The 12,491-nt window shown below is 39.0% G+C and overlaps 1 protein-coding gene across 1 annotated transcript; it reads left to right on the top strand.

The window, feature by feature from the left end:
- Nucleotides 1-245: 245 nt before the first annotated feature.
- Nucleotides 246-12,142, top strand: LIN7C (lin-7 cell polarity scaffold C). The gene is made up of 5 exons (XM_085062972.1): nucleotides 246-347; nucleotides 4,320-4,438; nucleotides 5,481-5,552; nucleotides 5,892-6,101; nucleotides 8,610-12,142. Exons 1-5 carry the CDS (start codon nucleotides 311-313, stop codon nucleotides 8,763-8,765), a joined length of 594 nt encoding a protein of 197 aa, XP_084919098.1. The 5' UTR covers nucleotides 246-310; the 3' UTR covers nucleotides 8,766-12,142.
- The last annotated feature ends 349 nt before the right edge of the window (nucleotides 12,143-12,491 follow it).

Raw genomic sequence — 12,491 nt, 5'->3', positions numbered from 1 at the left:
TTATAGGGGTCTCTCTCCCTTTATTTGAATAAAGTTGCAGGACTTCTCTGACTCCTTTGCGGATACTGCCTTTTCATCAGCGTCAAACGCCTTGCTGAGGTCTGTGCGGACATGCACTGCTCTCTCCTTACCAAGCCAAAACACAACACACATTACATATATATATGCACACGCCCAGGCAGGCGGAGCAGCGCTGCCCCCACAGCTCTCGCCACGAGCGATCTCTCGCCCACACCCGCCCTGCCCTGCCCGCCCTGCCCAGCGCCCTTCCGCCAGCGCGCGTCACTTCCGCCGGGCCGGGCAGGACAAGATGGCGGCGCTGGGCGAGCCGGTGCGGCTGGAGCGAGGTGAGCTTGGCCGCGGCCCGGACGGGCGCTCTGCCGGCCTCTGCTGCGGGCGGGCGGCGGCGGAGCCATGGCCCTGCCCGGCCCCTTCGTGCGGCCGCAGCCCGTCCCGAGCCTTGCACGGCCACCCCCGTCCCCGCAGCGATGGCAGCGGTGGTAGCGGCGGCCGTGCCCGTGCCTCCCTCCCGGCCTGCCGCAGGAGCTGAGCCGCTCCAGTTGGAGCAGCTGATCACATTTGAACAGATTGCCGTCCCTTCGGTGGGACCGACCCCTTGGTCCCTTGGCTTTGTGCAGCCGCCGGGGTTTTGCTGGCGTTTGAGTTTGCGGCTGAGTTCCCATGGGTGCGCTCGCCCAGGGCCTTCCGCAGATGTGTCTGCTCTGCCTTCGCTCGTGTCAACGCTGCTGCCAGCTCTTGCTCACCCTGCCAGCTCTTGGTTCCTCTTTGTCTCGTGGGAAAACTTTATCTTGAGCACGGTAGAATTCTTAGAATTCTAGGTCCAGTCTGTTAGCTCTGTGTTAGCAAAAACAATATACTTGTTTTTATAGAACACAGCTGACACATGTCCCTCTAATCTTGTGCATGGTTGTCCTCTATTACCCTTATGTTTTCACCCCGTTTTTCCAGTATGTCGTTTTAACTTGTATTGTTAATGCATGCTGTGTGTAACTGAAATTAAGAGCGAAACAGATAAAATATAGAACCTAGCTAGGTGTTTTTCTGTAGTATGTTCGTGATGTTTATCCAGAGTTAAGAAACAACTATAAATTTCCTTCAGTGTGATTCTTTGGTGCTGTGTAAGGTCCACACGTGTTTATATTACAATAGAGATGATTAGTCTATTGCTATGTATTTAGGACAGTAGGGATTGGAAAATGAAATCTTAATGGGAAGAGGTTACTGATAATCAGAAATCATGTTTTTGAAAAGGAAAACTAGGTGAAGTATAGGTGATTGAATGATTGGACATTTCTCACTACTGTTCCCACTTGGACCACTGCTTTTGCTCATGGTGCTGGATGGTACCACTTTATTTTCCTGGTACTACCACTTTACCTGCCGAAGAACTCAGTTTTTCTTTTTGTGCTAACCCTGCTTCCCATTCCACAAGTGAGACATTCGTAATGTGTGAGAGTTGACCTGTAAATAGTGACTTACGTAAGGTCTTTGCTTCCCACTCCGCAGCTCATCTACTCTCTCTGCTTCAAAGCTCGTTAATTAGGGCAGCTGCTTTGGCAGTGGATTAGGTGCTCTTGGAAGATCTGTGGATTTAAAACTCAGGCCCCAGTCCTTCTTCACCTCATTACCCTGCCACTGTGCTCTGTCCATGAAACAAAGGAGCCATTTGGTTTTCAGTCATGTTGGTCTTTTTAAGAAGAAAAAGGGAGCACCTTATAATGAACCTACAAAAGCAGGAGCTTTATTTACAGAAACAAGTAACTGTTAATTGTGTGGGGTTGACTGCACATAACCTGGTGATGAGTCCTAATCAGCTTGAAAGTGAAGATCACTAATGTCGTTGGCATATAGCATAAGAAAAGAGAGAACAGTGTAGGAAATGAGCTGATTTAAAACCTTACCTTATGCTTACCACCAGTGCAATTAAAAATTCTTGTGTCTTTTCTCCTCCAAGCTGCGTTGCAAACACCACCACTCAAATACACTAGAGGGCAGGAATGAAACAACAGTTACCATATCAGTTATTCTTACATTTTGGTGGTGACATGTGATAACTCTACATACAGCTCAGGTGTCTAGACTGTTTGAACGTAGCGGAGGTGGTCAATCAGGAGTATCTGTGAGGATGCTGCATTTCTTCTCTTTCAGTGTTTTGCTCACGCATGCTTGGAGTGGTTGCATCTTGCTGGCTTTTTTCCCCCCACATTCTTTTAGTTTGAATGTTTCTTTTTTTCAGGATTTCAATCTAGTATCCACGATCACAAAAAATGATTTGTGAAGAACAGGCAATCAGTATAAAAAGGAAGAAAAGGTTAAAAGAAAAGCAATTTTTCAGTCATGTATGGATTGCTTTTTACAATTACTTTTATGGCTTGAGTTTTTTTTTAATTGTCCACCTCTGGAGCTGTGTCTGCATCAATCCTTGTTGAAATCCATCATTGTAACATTTCTGTACAATTCATTTCGGTCTCTGGTGCTGAAGAGTTGGCTAAGTTATAGCATTTATGTTGTGAGGAAGACTGCTTTCAGCTGATCAAATTCCAACTAGTAATTCAGGCTATTTCATTAAGATAATTTGTACTGCCATTGCTGAACACAAGTATTACTAGGAATGTTGGTGATTTTGCATCATCTAGAATGTCTAAATTCACCAACTGTATTGGATTTAAAATGAAATACAGAATATGTATTAGGAAATAAAAAGCTTTTTTTCTTCCATTTTGTAATTACACAAATAGCAAATATGCATGCCTGTGTAAAATGTGTTCTCTGGAACATGGGATTTTTAGTAGATAATTTAGGTTTTGATATTGCTTTGCTTTAGATAGCTAATGCATGTAAAGCTTGGAAATGCTTGGCAGAAAACACCAAGTTGTCATGGCACGTGGATACTTTAACTATCATCTGAAATAATTTGGGACTTTTGGCTGTAGTACTTGAGTGATTTTCCATGAAGGATTTGTTTCCAATCCATGGATGACCAGTCTGTGTGGTTAAGTTATACTTTGTTTAATCAACTGCACCACCTGGTCTTGGTCTGGTAGTTTGTAAGATGTGTCTGATAATTCATGAGTGGACAGAGCATGGCTGTGGGCTGTGTCTTGTCAGTGCACTTCACCCTAATGCCAGAACATGCACCCCACTGCCTTCTCATCCTCTTATGTAAGTACTCTCTTTTTAAACTCATTTTTAGAAAAAGTTCATGGCTATTGCACATCCTGTGTGCTGACGTGATGCCATTGAGTAGATGTGCGTTCACATGAAAAATGAGTACCTAGAGGTTAATTACAGAAAAAAGGAAGTAATGCATTTGGGACATAGCAGAGTCCCAGACTTCATCCTGTTCTAAAATACTCTGTGCATCATTTATGCAGTAGATTAATCACTGCTTTTTTGTCTTTGTGATTAAATCTTTTCTATCTGCTTTTCTGAGAGCCTGTTCTACTTCTGTTGAAGAACTTGTGTGTTTCAGAGCCATCACTAATGTAACACTTTGGAAATACAAGTGAGGGATGTGAATGTGTTCTGCCCTTGTAGCACTGCCAAGAGAATGTCACATTGCATTTTGATGCCTGTCTTGAGTCCTGCTGGTCTGGAATAAAATTCTTCATGGAGTTCAGTTTCACAAAGCGGCATTTATGAGAAAATGGACAATGTGAACTCTTAAAACAAATTTCAAGGAACTGAAAGAGGTTTGGAGTTCAGGATTCTAGACCATGGAGATATTGTCTCTCAGCTGAGAATATCAAAAGGAGTTGTGTTGGTTTTATAAGCACTTCGGGAGGGAAAAAAAATAGGCCAGATAGTTCTCAGCCCTCTTCTGTGGGAAGTACTGAGTATACCTTATTGAAGTAATTTTTGAATATAAAAGGAATGTTAGACAGCATATTTGCTATTATTATAGCTGGTGTTAAAAAAATGCTATCCATAGAACAGATGAATTATGAAGTATACACTACCAATATTTTAGTACGCATACCAATATCTCAGTCCGTTGGGGAAAAATCAGATTGTCTTTGTACTATGCATCTGGCAGCGATAGCTCCAGATATGTTACGGGGTTGTATCCCTATGGTTGATGTATAACAGGCTGAAAGTGCAGTGTTTCATTGTAGCATCTTGTAAATACATAGTTTTATGGGTAACAAAACTTAATGCATAGTTTTTAAGTGTATGCAAATGCGCACACACAGACTGCTCCATTAACTTAATTTAAAAAAAAAACCCAACAAACCCCAAACATACCTTGAGATTCCTCAGGCATTCCTCATTACTACTGTTTGTTTTTTTTTTTGTAGACATCTGCAGAGCAATTGAATTGCTGGAAAAATTACAGAGAAGTGGAGAAGTGCCACCACAAAAGCTACAGGCATTGCAAAGGGTCCTTCAAAGTGAATTCTGTAATGCTGTCAGAGAAGTAAGTTAACTTGCTGTAAGCAGTTACCTTCAGTTAAAGACCAGTATGATTTACCTTTTCCTTTTTGTGTTCAGTGCAGTAAGCTGATTTTGAACTTTGTAAGGCTATGTTTGATTTACAGAGCTTAATAGAGCAAGACTTATTTTTAAATCATTTCAAAAGAAAATAATTTGGGACAGCATAGGTGCATAAAATAATGGCTTAGTAGCAAATCACTTCCTAAAAGTTATTTTGAGAGTCTTGTCTTTACTGGCAGCTAACAGTATGTTATCTGCTTGGTATGTAAGAATAGACAAAGTGCCAATTGCCTATGTTATTTTTAAGCCAAATCCATACCATGTTTAGGTGGAGCCTTGTACCACCGCTTCTTCATTCCAGGTATTCCTTTGGAGACTTTAAGATGACTGGATATGCCTTGCTATTGCTGTTGCTGATGTTAATACTGATGGTAACAGCTGGAATGATTTTAAAAAATCTGTTTGTAGACACAGGTGTCATCTTAATGTTTTTATTCTATTGAGGACAGTGTGTTCATTGCTTAGCAAGTACAAATGGTTGGCAGGGAGATGTGAAGATGTGGGTTAGCCTTCAGTGCAAGTACCTCACTGGCATTAGTATTCTTACTGCCTCTGTGTTTTTGATCCTGTTTTTTTCTTGAGATACTCAATTAGTTGCCCTTAAGCGTTTTTGCACGCATCCGTACTGAAGAGTTCCAGCTTGAATCAAACAAGACAAAATAGTCATCATGTCTTGAGTCAGGTGTGCGAGCCTAGCCATAAGCTTTTCCAAAGTCATGGTGAGGTCTGAATACTGTGGAGGGGGGGAAGATTTAGGTTGAGACTGAGCAATAAAAATGCTGAGAGATCTGTTTCTTCATAGAGTGTTAGATTGCTTGTTCTTGAAGTGAATCAGGGAGTAACATTAGAGGTGTGTACTTCTAATTTACACATTTTTGAGTTGCACCTGATATTTTGTTATATTACCTTAGCAATATAAGAAAGATATCTGTTTTCCTTATACTGAAACTGTTTTGTCTCTAAAGGTGTATGAACACGTCTATGAAACTGTGGACATCAGCAGTAGCCCAGAAGTAAGAGCTAACGCAACAGCAAAGGTAAAAGCAAAACTATAACTTGCATGAAATACAGTAGTGCATTACTTTAGAAGCAGAAGATTATATAAAATTCAGAAGGATATTATCTAGGTGTCTGATAAAATAGATAAGCTTAATAGGTTATTAAAAGGTATAACGAGATTTGTTATTTTTAAATTTCTTTCATTTTAATTTTATTCTTGGAGTTCTGAATTTTTCATGCTAGTGTTGGTATGTAGGGAATTAACGTCATTTGTCTTAAGATTTAAGTACTTTGAGATAAAATACATTTTCACCCTGTGTCTAGCTAAAGGGACTGTATTTAATTTCTTATGAATGAGAAAATCTCATTTCTCACAGGCCACAGTAGCTGCATTTGCTGCTAGTGAAGGTCATTCTCATCCCAGAGTGGTTGAACTGCCCAAAACCGAAGAAGGTCTTGGATTCAACATTATGGGAGGCAAAGAACAAAATTCTCCAATTTATATCTCTCGAATTATCCCTGGAGGTATAGCTGACAGACATGGAGGCCTGAAACGAGGAGACCAGCTGCTTTCTGTAAATGGAGTGGTAGGAACTGGTTTTCTCTTCTCTTTATGTAGCAGTAACTGCTTGTTTCCACTTGAGGGGGCACAGAGAATACACATGACACAAGCTCGATATTGTCTTCTAATCTTGGTAAAATAATTTCTTTTTGTCCTTACAAAACCAATTTGCTTAGGTTTCTGTAGAGTTGTGTGCTTTGAGATTTTTAGGATTATGCATTGGTTATCTTTCAAAAAGGAACTGTGCTATCTATGTCAGCATTTCAGATTCTGAGAGGTTGTCTAAATGTAGTCAAAGAATTTTGTGAAATACGAACTGCCGTTACGGCTTCCTTTTCATCAAAGTTTCATGATGCAGATTTTTACTTAGAGAGTTTTCTGCACCTTCTAAGGTAAGTAGTAGATTATGCTGCGTTGCTTTTGGCTGACCAGATTCTCATTTTTCCCAGTAAAAATGCTACTGCATGATGAAAGCTGTAATGAGATAGAACTACAAGGTGGTGTGACCTTGTGTGGAATTTTTTCCTTCCACTTAACTATGCTGGGCTTCAGAAGCAGGCTTTTTACTTTATTTTAAGAAATATACGTCTGAAGTGCTGATGTGGATTTTTTTTTTTTACTGAGTATCCTCTTCTGAGGAATTAATACAAAAAGTAAAACAAAGGAAGGCTGGAAACATGAAGTTACGGGCAGGCTTTAATTTGAGATAGCTTTCAGTCAAATGCATGCAAATATCTCCCAAACATTTGCATTTATTTACAGAGAGACTCTATGCAGGCTTAAGATTAATATTCTCATCATTACATCTGTAAACCAGATTTTATTTTAAGACTGAGGGTCAAACTACATTCTGGGCTTTTTGACACATGGAAGGAATGGTGAGTGGGTACAGCTACTGGGTATCCGCACTCTGGAAAATCCTGGCTAGCACAAATATCTGACATACCTGGCTCCTGACTATTACCAGGGAGTCCAGCTGTCCTTTTCAATACACATAAGAAAAGTCTCAGCTGAAGTGATGCAACTGTCCTTGCCTTAGCCTTCTGTTACTAGGAAACATTGAGGGACTGGTGCAAAACTGTCTTCAGATGAGTCCTTTCTCACCCACAGACTCTCTTAAAGATAATAAAACCATCACTCCACCCAAAACTGAACCTGATCATCTGGCAGTTGGTACAGCTAGCAATGACTCTGTGTGCATGTACATGAATAAATATATGGAGCCATTGTAAGGATACAGTGAGTGCATAAATTGCTGTTAAGAGCGCTAATGTAATCTCAGAAAAATCATTCCTATCTGATATTTACAGATGGAATCCTGTCATCATAATACATAAAAGGCATTTTCTTGTGATTGTAATTTGTACTTTAATAATAATAAAAATTGCCACTGTCAAGACTGTGGAGATTATGACTGAAAAACAAGGTTTTTTTTTTTCAGGTGTGAGATCTTGAGTGTACTCCAGAATTTTAGGTGTTTCGTTATAATTAAACAGAACTCTACAGGCCTTTTATTACCAGTTTTAAACAGAACAGCCTACACATCCACTTGAACAACAAAAATGAAAACATTCAAATGTGTGTGTTGTCTAAGTCTGATAGACAAGAAATAACTTGGGTTTTTTTTAACTGTTGTTTTTCTTTCTGTAAGTAACTTTATAGTAACGGGGAAACCCTCCAATCAACAGGTACATCACCTGCCTTCTAGCTTCTAATAGCTCCAGTGGGAGGTAGGCTTGGAGTAGTCCCGTCATTGTGTTTAATAAGTTTGGGAGAAATAAGTTTTGCTGATAAAATATATGTTGTCCAGGAACGTATATTTGGATGCAGTTTTTGAGAAGCGTTTCTTAAAAATTGTAATTAGATGAATCTAATATAATCCTAAGAAATTCAGAGAGTTGTTTTAGGAAAACATTTTTATTCTGGTCTTCCTGTGCTGGGTTAGGCTATTCTTAATCAGTTTAGAGGAAATGAACTTGAATGTCTTGCGTTTCTGAGAGACGTGGAGCACTAAGATAAGCAATACACTGCATGTTGGCTGCTCCATTGCAAGCATCCAGTATGCAATGGTTTGCCTTGTTGTGATGCAGGGTAACATCAAGAAGGCAGCTATCCTGCAGTTGTCTGTGGCAACTTATTAAGCAAATTGAGGGTGACTGCTAAATTTAAAATGCATGCAAAAGAAGAAAACCAATATTAAATTTTAAGTAAGTATTCTGAAGTTTTTGGTGTTTAAGTGTAATTTCGTAATTGACTACGGTTATCCTTGCAGGATTTAATTGTTCAGTATAAACATAAACAAAACTTTTGCACTATTCTTTTGCTAATACTAATTAGCATTTTTATCCTCATTTCAATTGGTTTGCTGAAACATAAGTCCTGAAATTGCGTGACATTGTCCTTATGCAGTCTGGAAAATAGAATACGCATAAATAAATACATAAATATATTTGTTTATATAGAATTGTATAATAAAATAAAAAATGTTTTCAGTATGTGTCCTTACTAATACTAAATGGTTTATGCTTTACAGAGTGTTGAAGGTGAACACCATGAAAAAGCAGTAGAACTGCTGAAGGCAGCCCAAGGAAAGGTTAAACTAGTTGTGCGATACACACCAAAAGTCCTGGAAGAAATGGAGTCGAGATTTGAGAAAATGAGATCGGCAAAACGCAGGCAGCAAAATTAACACTGTATGAAATAACTTAAAGAGAAAATATATATTCCCTTTACATTTTATAGTTTCTTTGTGACTCAGTTGATCCAATGCCTGTCACAAGACCCTGTTCTTTTCATAGAATCATGGAACAATTGAGGTTGGAGGGACTAGATCTAGTCTACCTCCCACTACCCCAGCTCAGAGGAGGGCCAGCTAGAGCAGGTTGCTTAGGAGTGTGACAAGCTGGATTTTGATACATCTCTAAGGATTGAGACTCCAGAGGATCTCTGGACAGTCTGTTCTAGTGTTTTGCTCTCCCTTACAAAATGAAGGTCCACTCCTATGTTTAAGAGGAACTTCTGGTATTTCCATTTGTGCCCACTGCCTTTTGTCTAGTCACTAGATCTACTGGGAATAGTTAGGCTCTTCATTTACTCCTCCCTTTCAGGCATTTTACACAGGTTGGTAAGATCACCTGAGCCTTCTCCAGGCAAGAGAGACAATCCCAGTTCTCTCAACTTCTCCTTGTCTGTAAGACACTTCAATCACTTAATCACCTTTCTGGCCCTTAACTGGATTCACTCTTGTATGCCCATTTCTGTATTGAACTGGGGAACCCAAAACTGGACCTAGGACTTGAGTTGTGTCTCACAAGGCCTGAGCAGAGTGGAAGAATCCCCTCCCTCAGCTTGCTGGTAATGCTCTTTCCAGTGTAGACCAGGAGACTGTTTGGCTTCTTTGCTGCAAGGGCACGTGGTGGCTCATAGCTTTCTATTGTTCTCTGCAAGGCTGCTTTGCAGCTGGTCAGTCCCCCAGTCTGTACTGGTGGAGAGGGTTATTCCCCCCAGGGTAGGACTTTGCACTTTCCTTTGCTGAACTTTATGAGACTCTTGTTTGCCCGTTTCTCCAGCCTCCAGCCGAGGTCCCTTTGAATGGTTTGCTGAGAGTGTCATCTGTCTCATCCCCTGGGTTGTTAATGAAAACATTCAGGAGCATGGACCCCCAGTACAGGCCCTGGGGCATACTGGTAGTGAGTGGCATCCTTCAGGATGTTTTGCCACTGATCACATCAATCCTCAGCACTTCAGCCAGTTTCAGAATGTTTCCAGTCTCCTTGTGGTTCACAGTTTAGGAGGAATGTGTAAGTTTAGAATGGCCTGAAATGCCCTGGAAAAGCATTTATGGTGATATTTCTATTGACTTTTTAATAAGTCTTACATCAGACCTTTAAGCAAAAAAGTGAATTTACACATTTTTCAAAGGATTTTTCAATATGACATACTTGTACAATCAGCATCCTTTTTTCCTGTTTTCTTTTGACATTACTTAGCATAGAATTTGCAGGGGTTTTTTGCTGAATGATTTTTGAAAAAAAAAGATTCTTATGTAGCAGTATTTTGGCACTTTTCTTAAGAATATGTTATATGTCAACTACAAAACCTAGTCACAATCTACTGTGTGGCTGATAATGATGCCAGATTTTGTAACGTTTTGGTGAGTACATTGTTTTTACTCTTCTGCTAAGTTATAATTCACTACTCTGGAAATTGTATTACCTCTCCTGTAAATAATTTACAGTTGGTGTTCTCATATAATGATTTTGTAATAGCCAACATTTACAAATTTGCAACAATCATTCCTGTAATTTACATTATTTTGTACTAATTTTAAAGCAGTTAAGGGGAAAAACATGATTGTTATATGCAGTTCTGGATTGACTCTCTAGATGTATTTTTATATTCAGAAACAGAAGATATATAAATGCAGTGCAAAGGAATTCCAGATGTTTCCCTGGCTTTCTGCTGTTTAAAAGAATTTTTCATCTTAATTGTCATACCATTCTTGTCTTTTTAGTATCTTCTATTGTAGTCTTATTTACACATTGAATGTATTGGTCCTGGAATTGTTAGTACCTAAATTACTGATTGTTACTGTTATAAGAGTAAAATGTTCTGAGTCTTATATGCCAGGTTACTGTGACATGTGAACTTTTCTGGGGTTTTATTACTGACTGCTTCTTACTTGGGGGATTCTTGTTTGTACTACAGAAGTACTGCATCAACATTGCTAAATAAGGACATGACCATCTATAAACAATGTCTTTTGTGTGCTTGATGGTGGCATGGGTTTTGTGTGCCATTTTGAAAACTTCTGGACAGAGATCCACTTCTTGGAATCTACCAGGTTTGATGCTGTACTTGTGTAGTTTAGGTTTGGGTTTGGGTTGGGTTTTTTTAAGCTTCGCCTTTTGAAGAATTAACTTCATTGTCTACTGGGTGTCAGTTCACTTGTATGGCAGCTATGAGTGTATCCTAATTGACTGTTAGTAATTTGATTTTTAGAGGCTTAAACTGAAAAGTGCAGTTCTTGCCATGTGGCTAATCCCTAGTCTTATTTCACATGAAGCAATATGTGAAAGAAAGGAAAAGGTTAATAATCTAAAAATGACAGCTGGAAGCTTGTGCTTTGTCAGTTGATCTATTTGAAAAGAGCAAAATGTGGTTGCTATAGGCAAGTGAGAAATGTGATTGCTTTCTGCATGTTTGTAAGCATGGTAAGCCTGCAAAGAGAAATTTGGAAGATACTGGTAATTTGAAAATGCAGTATAAATATTTATCAGTTAGATGACATTGAGCACTGAATTGCATGGTTGGTTTTATGTCATAGGCCTCTTTCAAAAGGCCTAATGTTACTGATACAACCATGTTGTTGAATTGTATATTTTTATGGAACAACTAATGTTTAAAGTATTGAGACCAAAATCATTAGTTAGACCAATTGTGGATGTGTTTTAATTTAATTGTTAATCAGTAGAGATATGTTTTAGAGCCATATATAAATATATATATATATATATATTAAAAAAATACAGAAGGGTATGGATACAAGATAGGAATGTTCATTTTTAAACCTGTATACCTTGTATTACTGAACGAGAGGTGTGTTTTGTTACTCTAATGAAGTATTTACTTTAGTGCAGCTAGAGCTGCTAAATGCAGTAGCATTTTCATTCTGAATTGTAGCATTTGGTTACGGTTTGTCAACTACTACAAAATGTGGAGAGGTGGAGCTGGGCATATAAATAGTACACGTAGAATTTGATAAAATGTTTTTTAAATTGCAATAACAAAAATCAATAACGGACAACTAATTAGTAATCATCTTTGATACTATGAGAACCCTTTAGCAGTAAGGAGAGGGTCGATTAAAATACGCCAAGAAACTTGATCTCTGTTACTACTGAGCAGTGCCTGTACTGTGTTAATATGCAGTCCCTACACACTTGTCATACTTGGGTATTTAAACAGATTGAGAGGAGGTATCATTTCTGCAAGTAACTTCTGCATTTGTTGCTGCTGTGAGGGATCTTTGGGTTTTATCAACAGAAAAATAAAAATTCAATCTCACATGGATTGTGTTTGTGTGTTTTTCTTCCGACTTTCCATTTTGCGTACAGGTTTCAGACTGCCTAATTTGGCTGTTTATAGTCTCACCTGCATGTGTGTGGGCAGCTGAAGAGAGAAACTTTAAATCTGTGATTAGTTTGTCTCCTGGTTGCTTTTGAATCTTCCCTTTTCTACGCCAGTGTTTTATGATTTGCTGGAGAAAATCAGAGTGCTATAAAGTATAATAGTTTTAACCTTCTGCCTTTTTGTGACCTACTTAGTCAGCTGCATAAACTCAAATGATGCATAGTATTCTGAGTCAAATATTATCTTTTAGTTGTTTGACTCAAGTATCTCAATTAATGAGATA

Source organism: Lichenostomus cassidix, chromosome 5 (genome assembly GCF_008360975.1).
Source record: "Lichenostomus cassidix isolate B80296 chromosome 5, HeHo_3.0, whole genome shotgun sequence".
NCBI classification, from domain to species: Eukaryota; Metazoa; Chordata; class Aves; order Passeriformes; family Meliphagidae; genus Lichenostomus; species Lichenostomus cassidix.
This window is presented reverse-complemented; position numbering and strand designations above follow the sequence as displayed.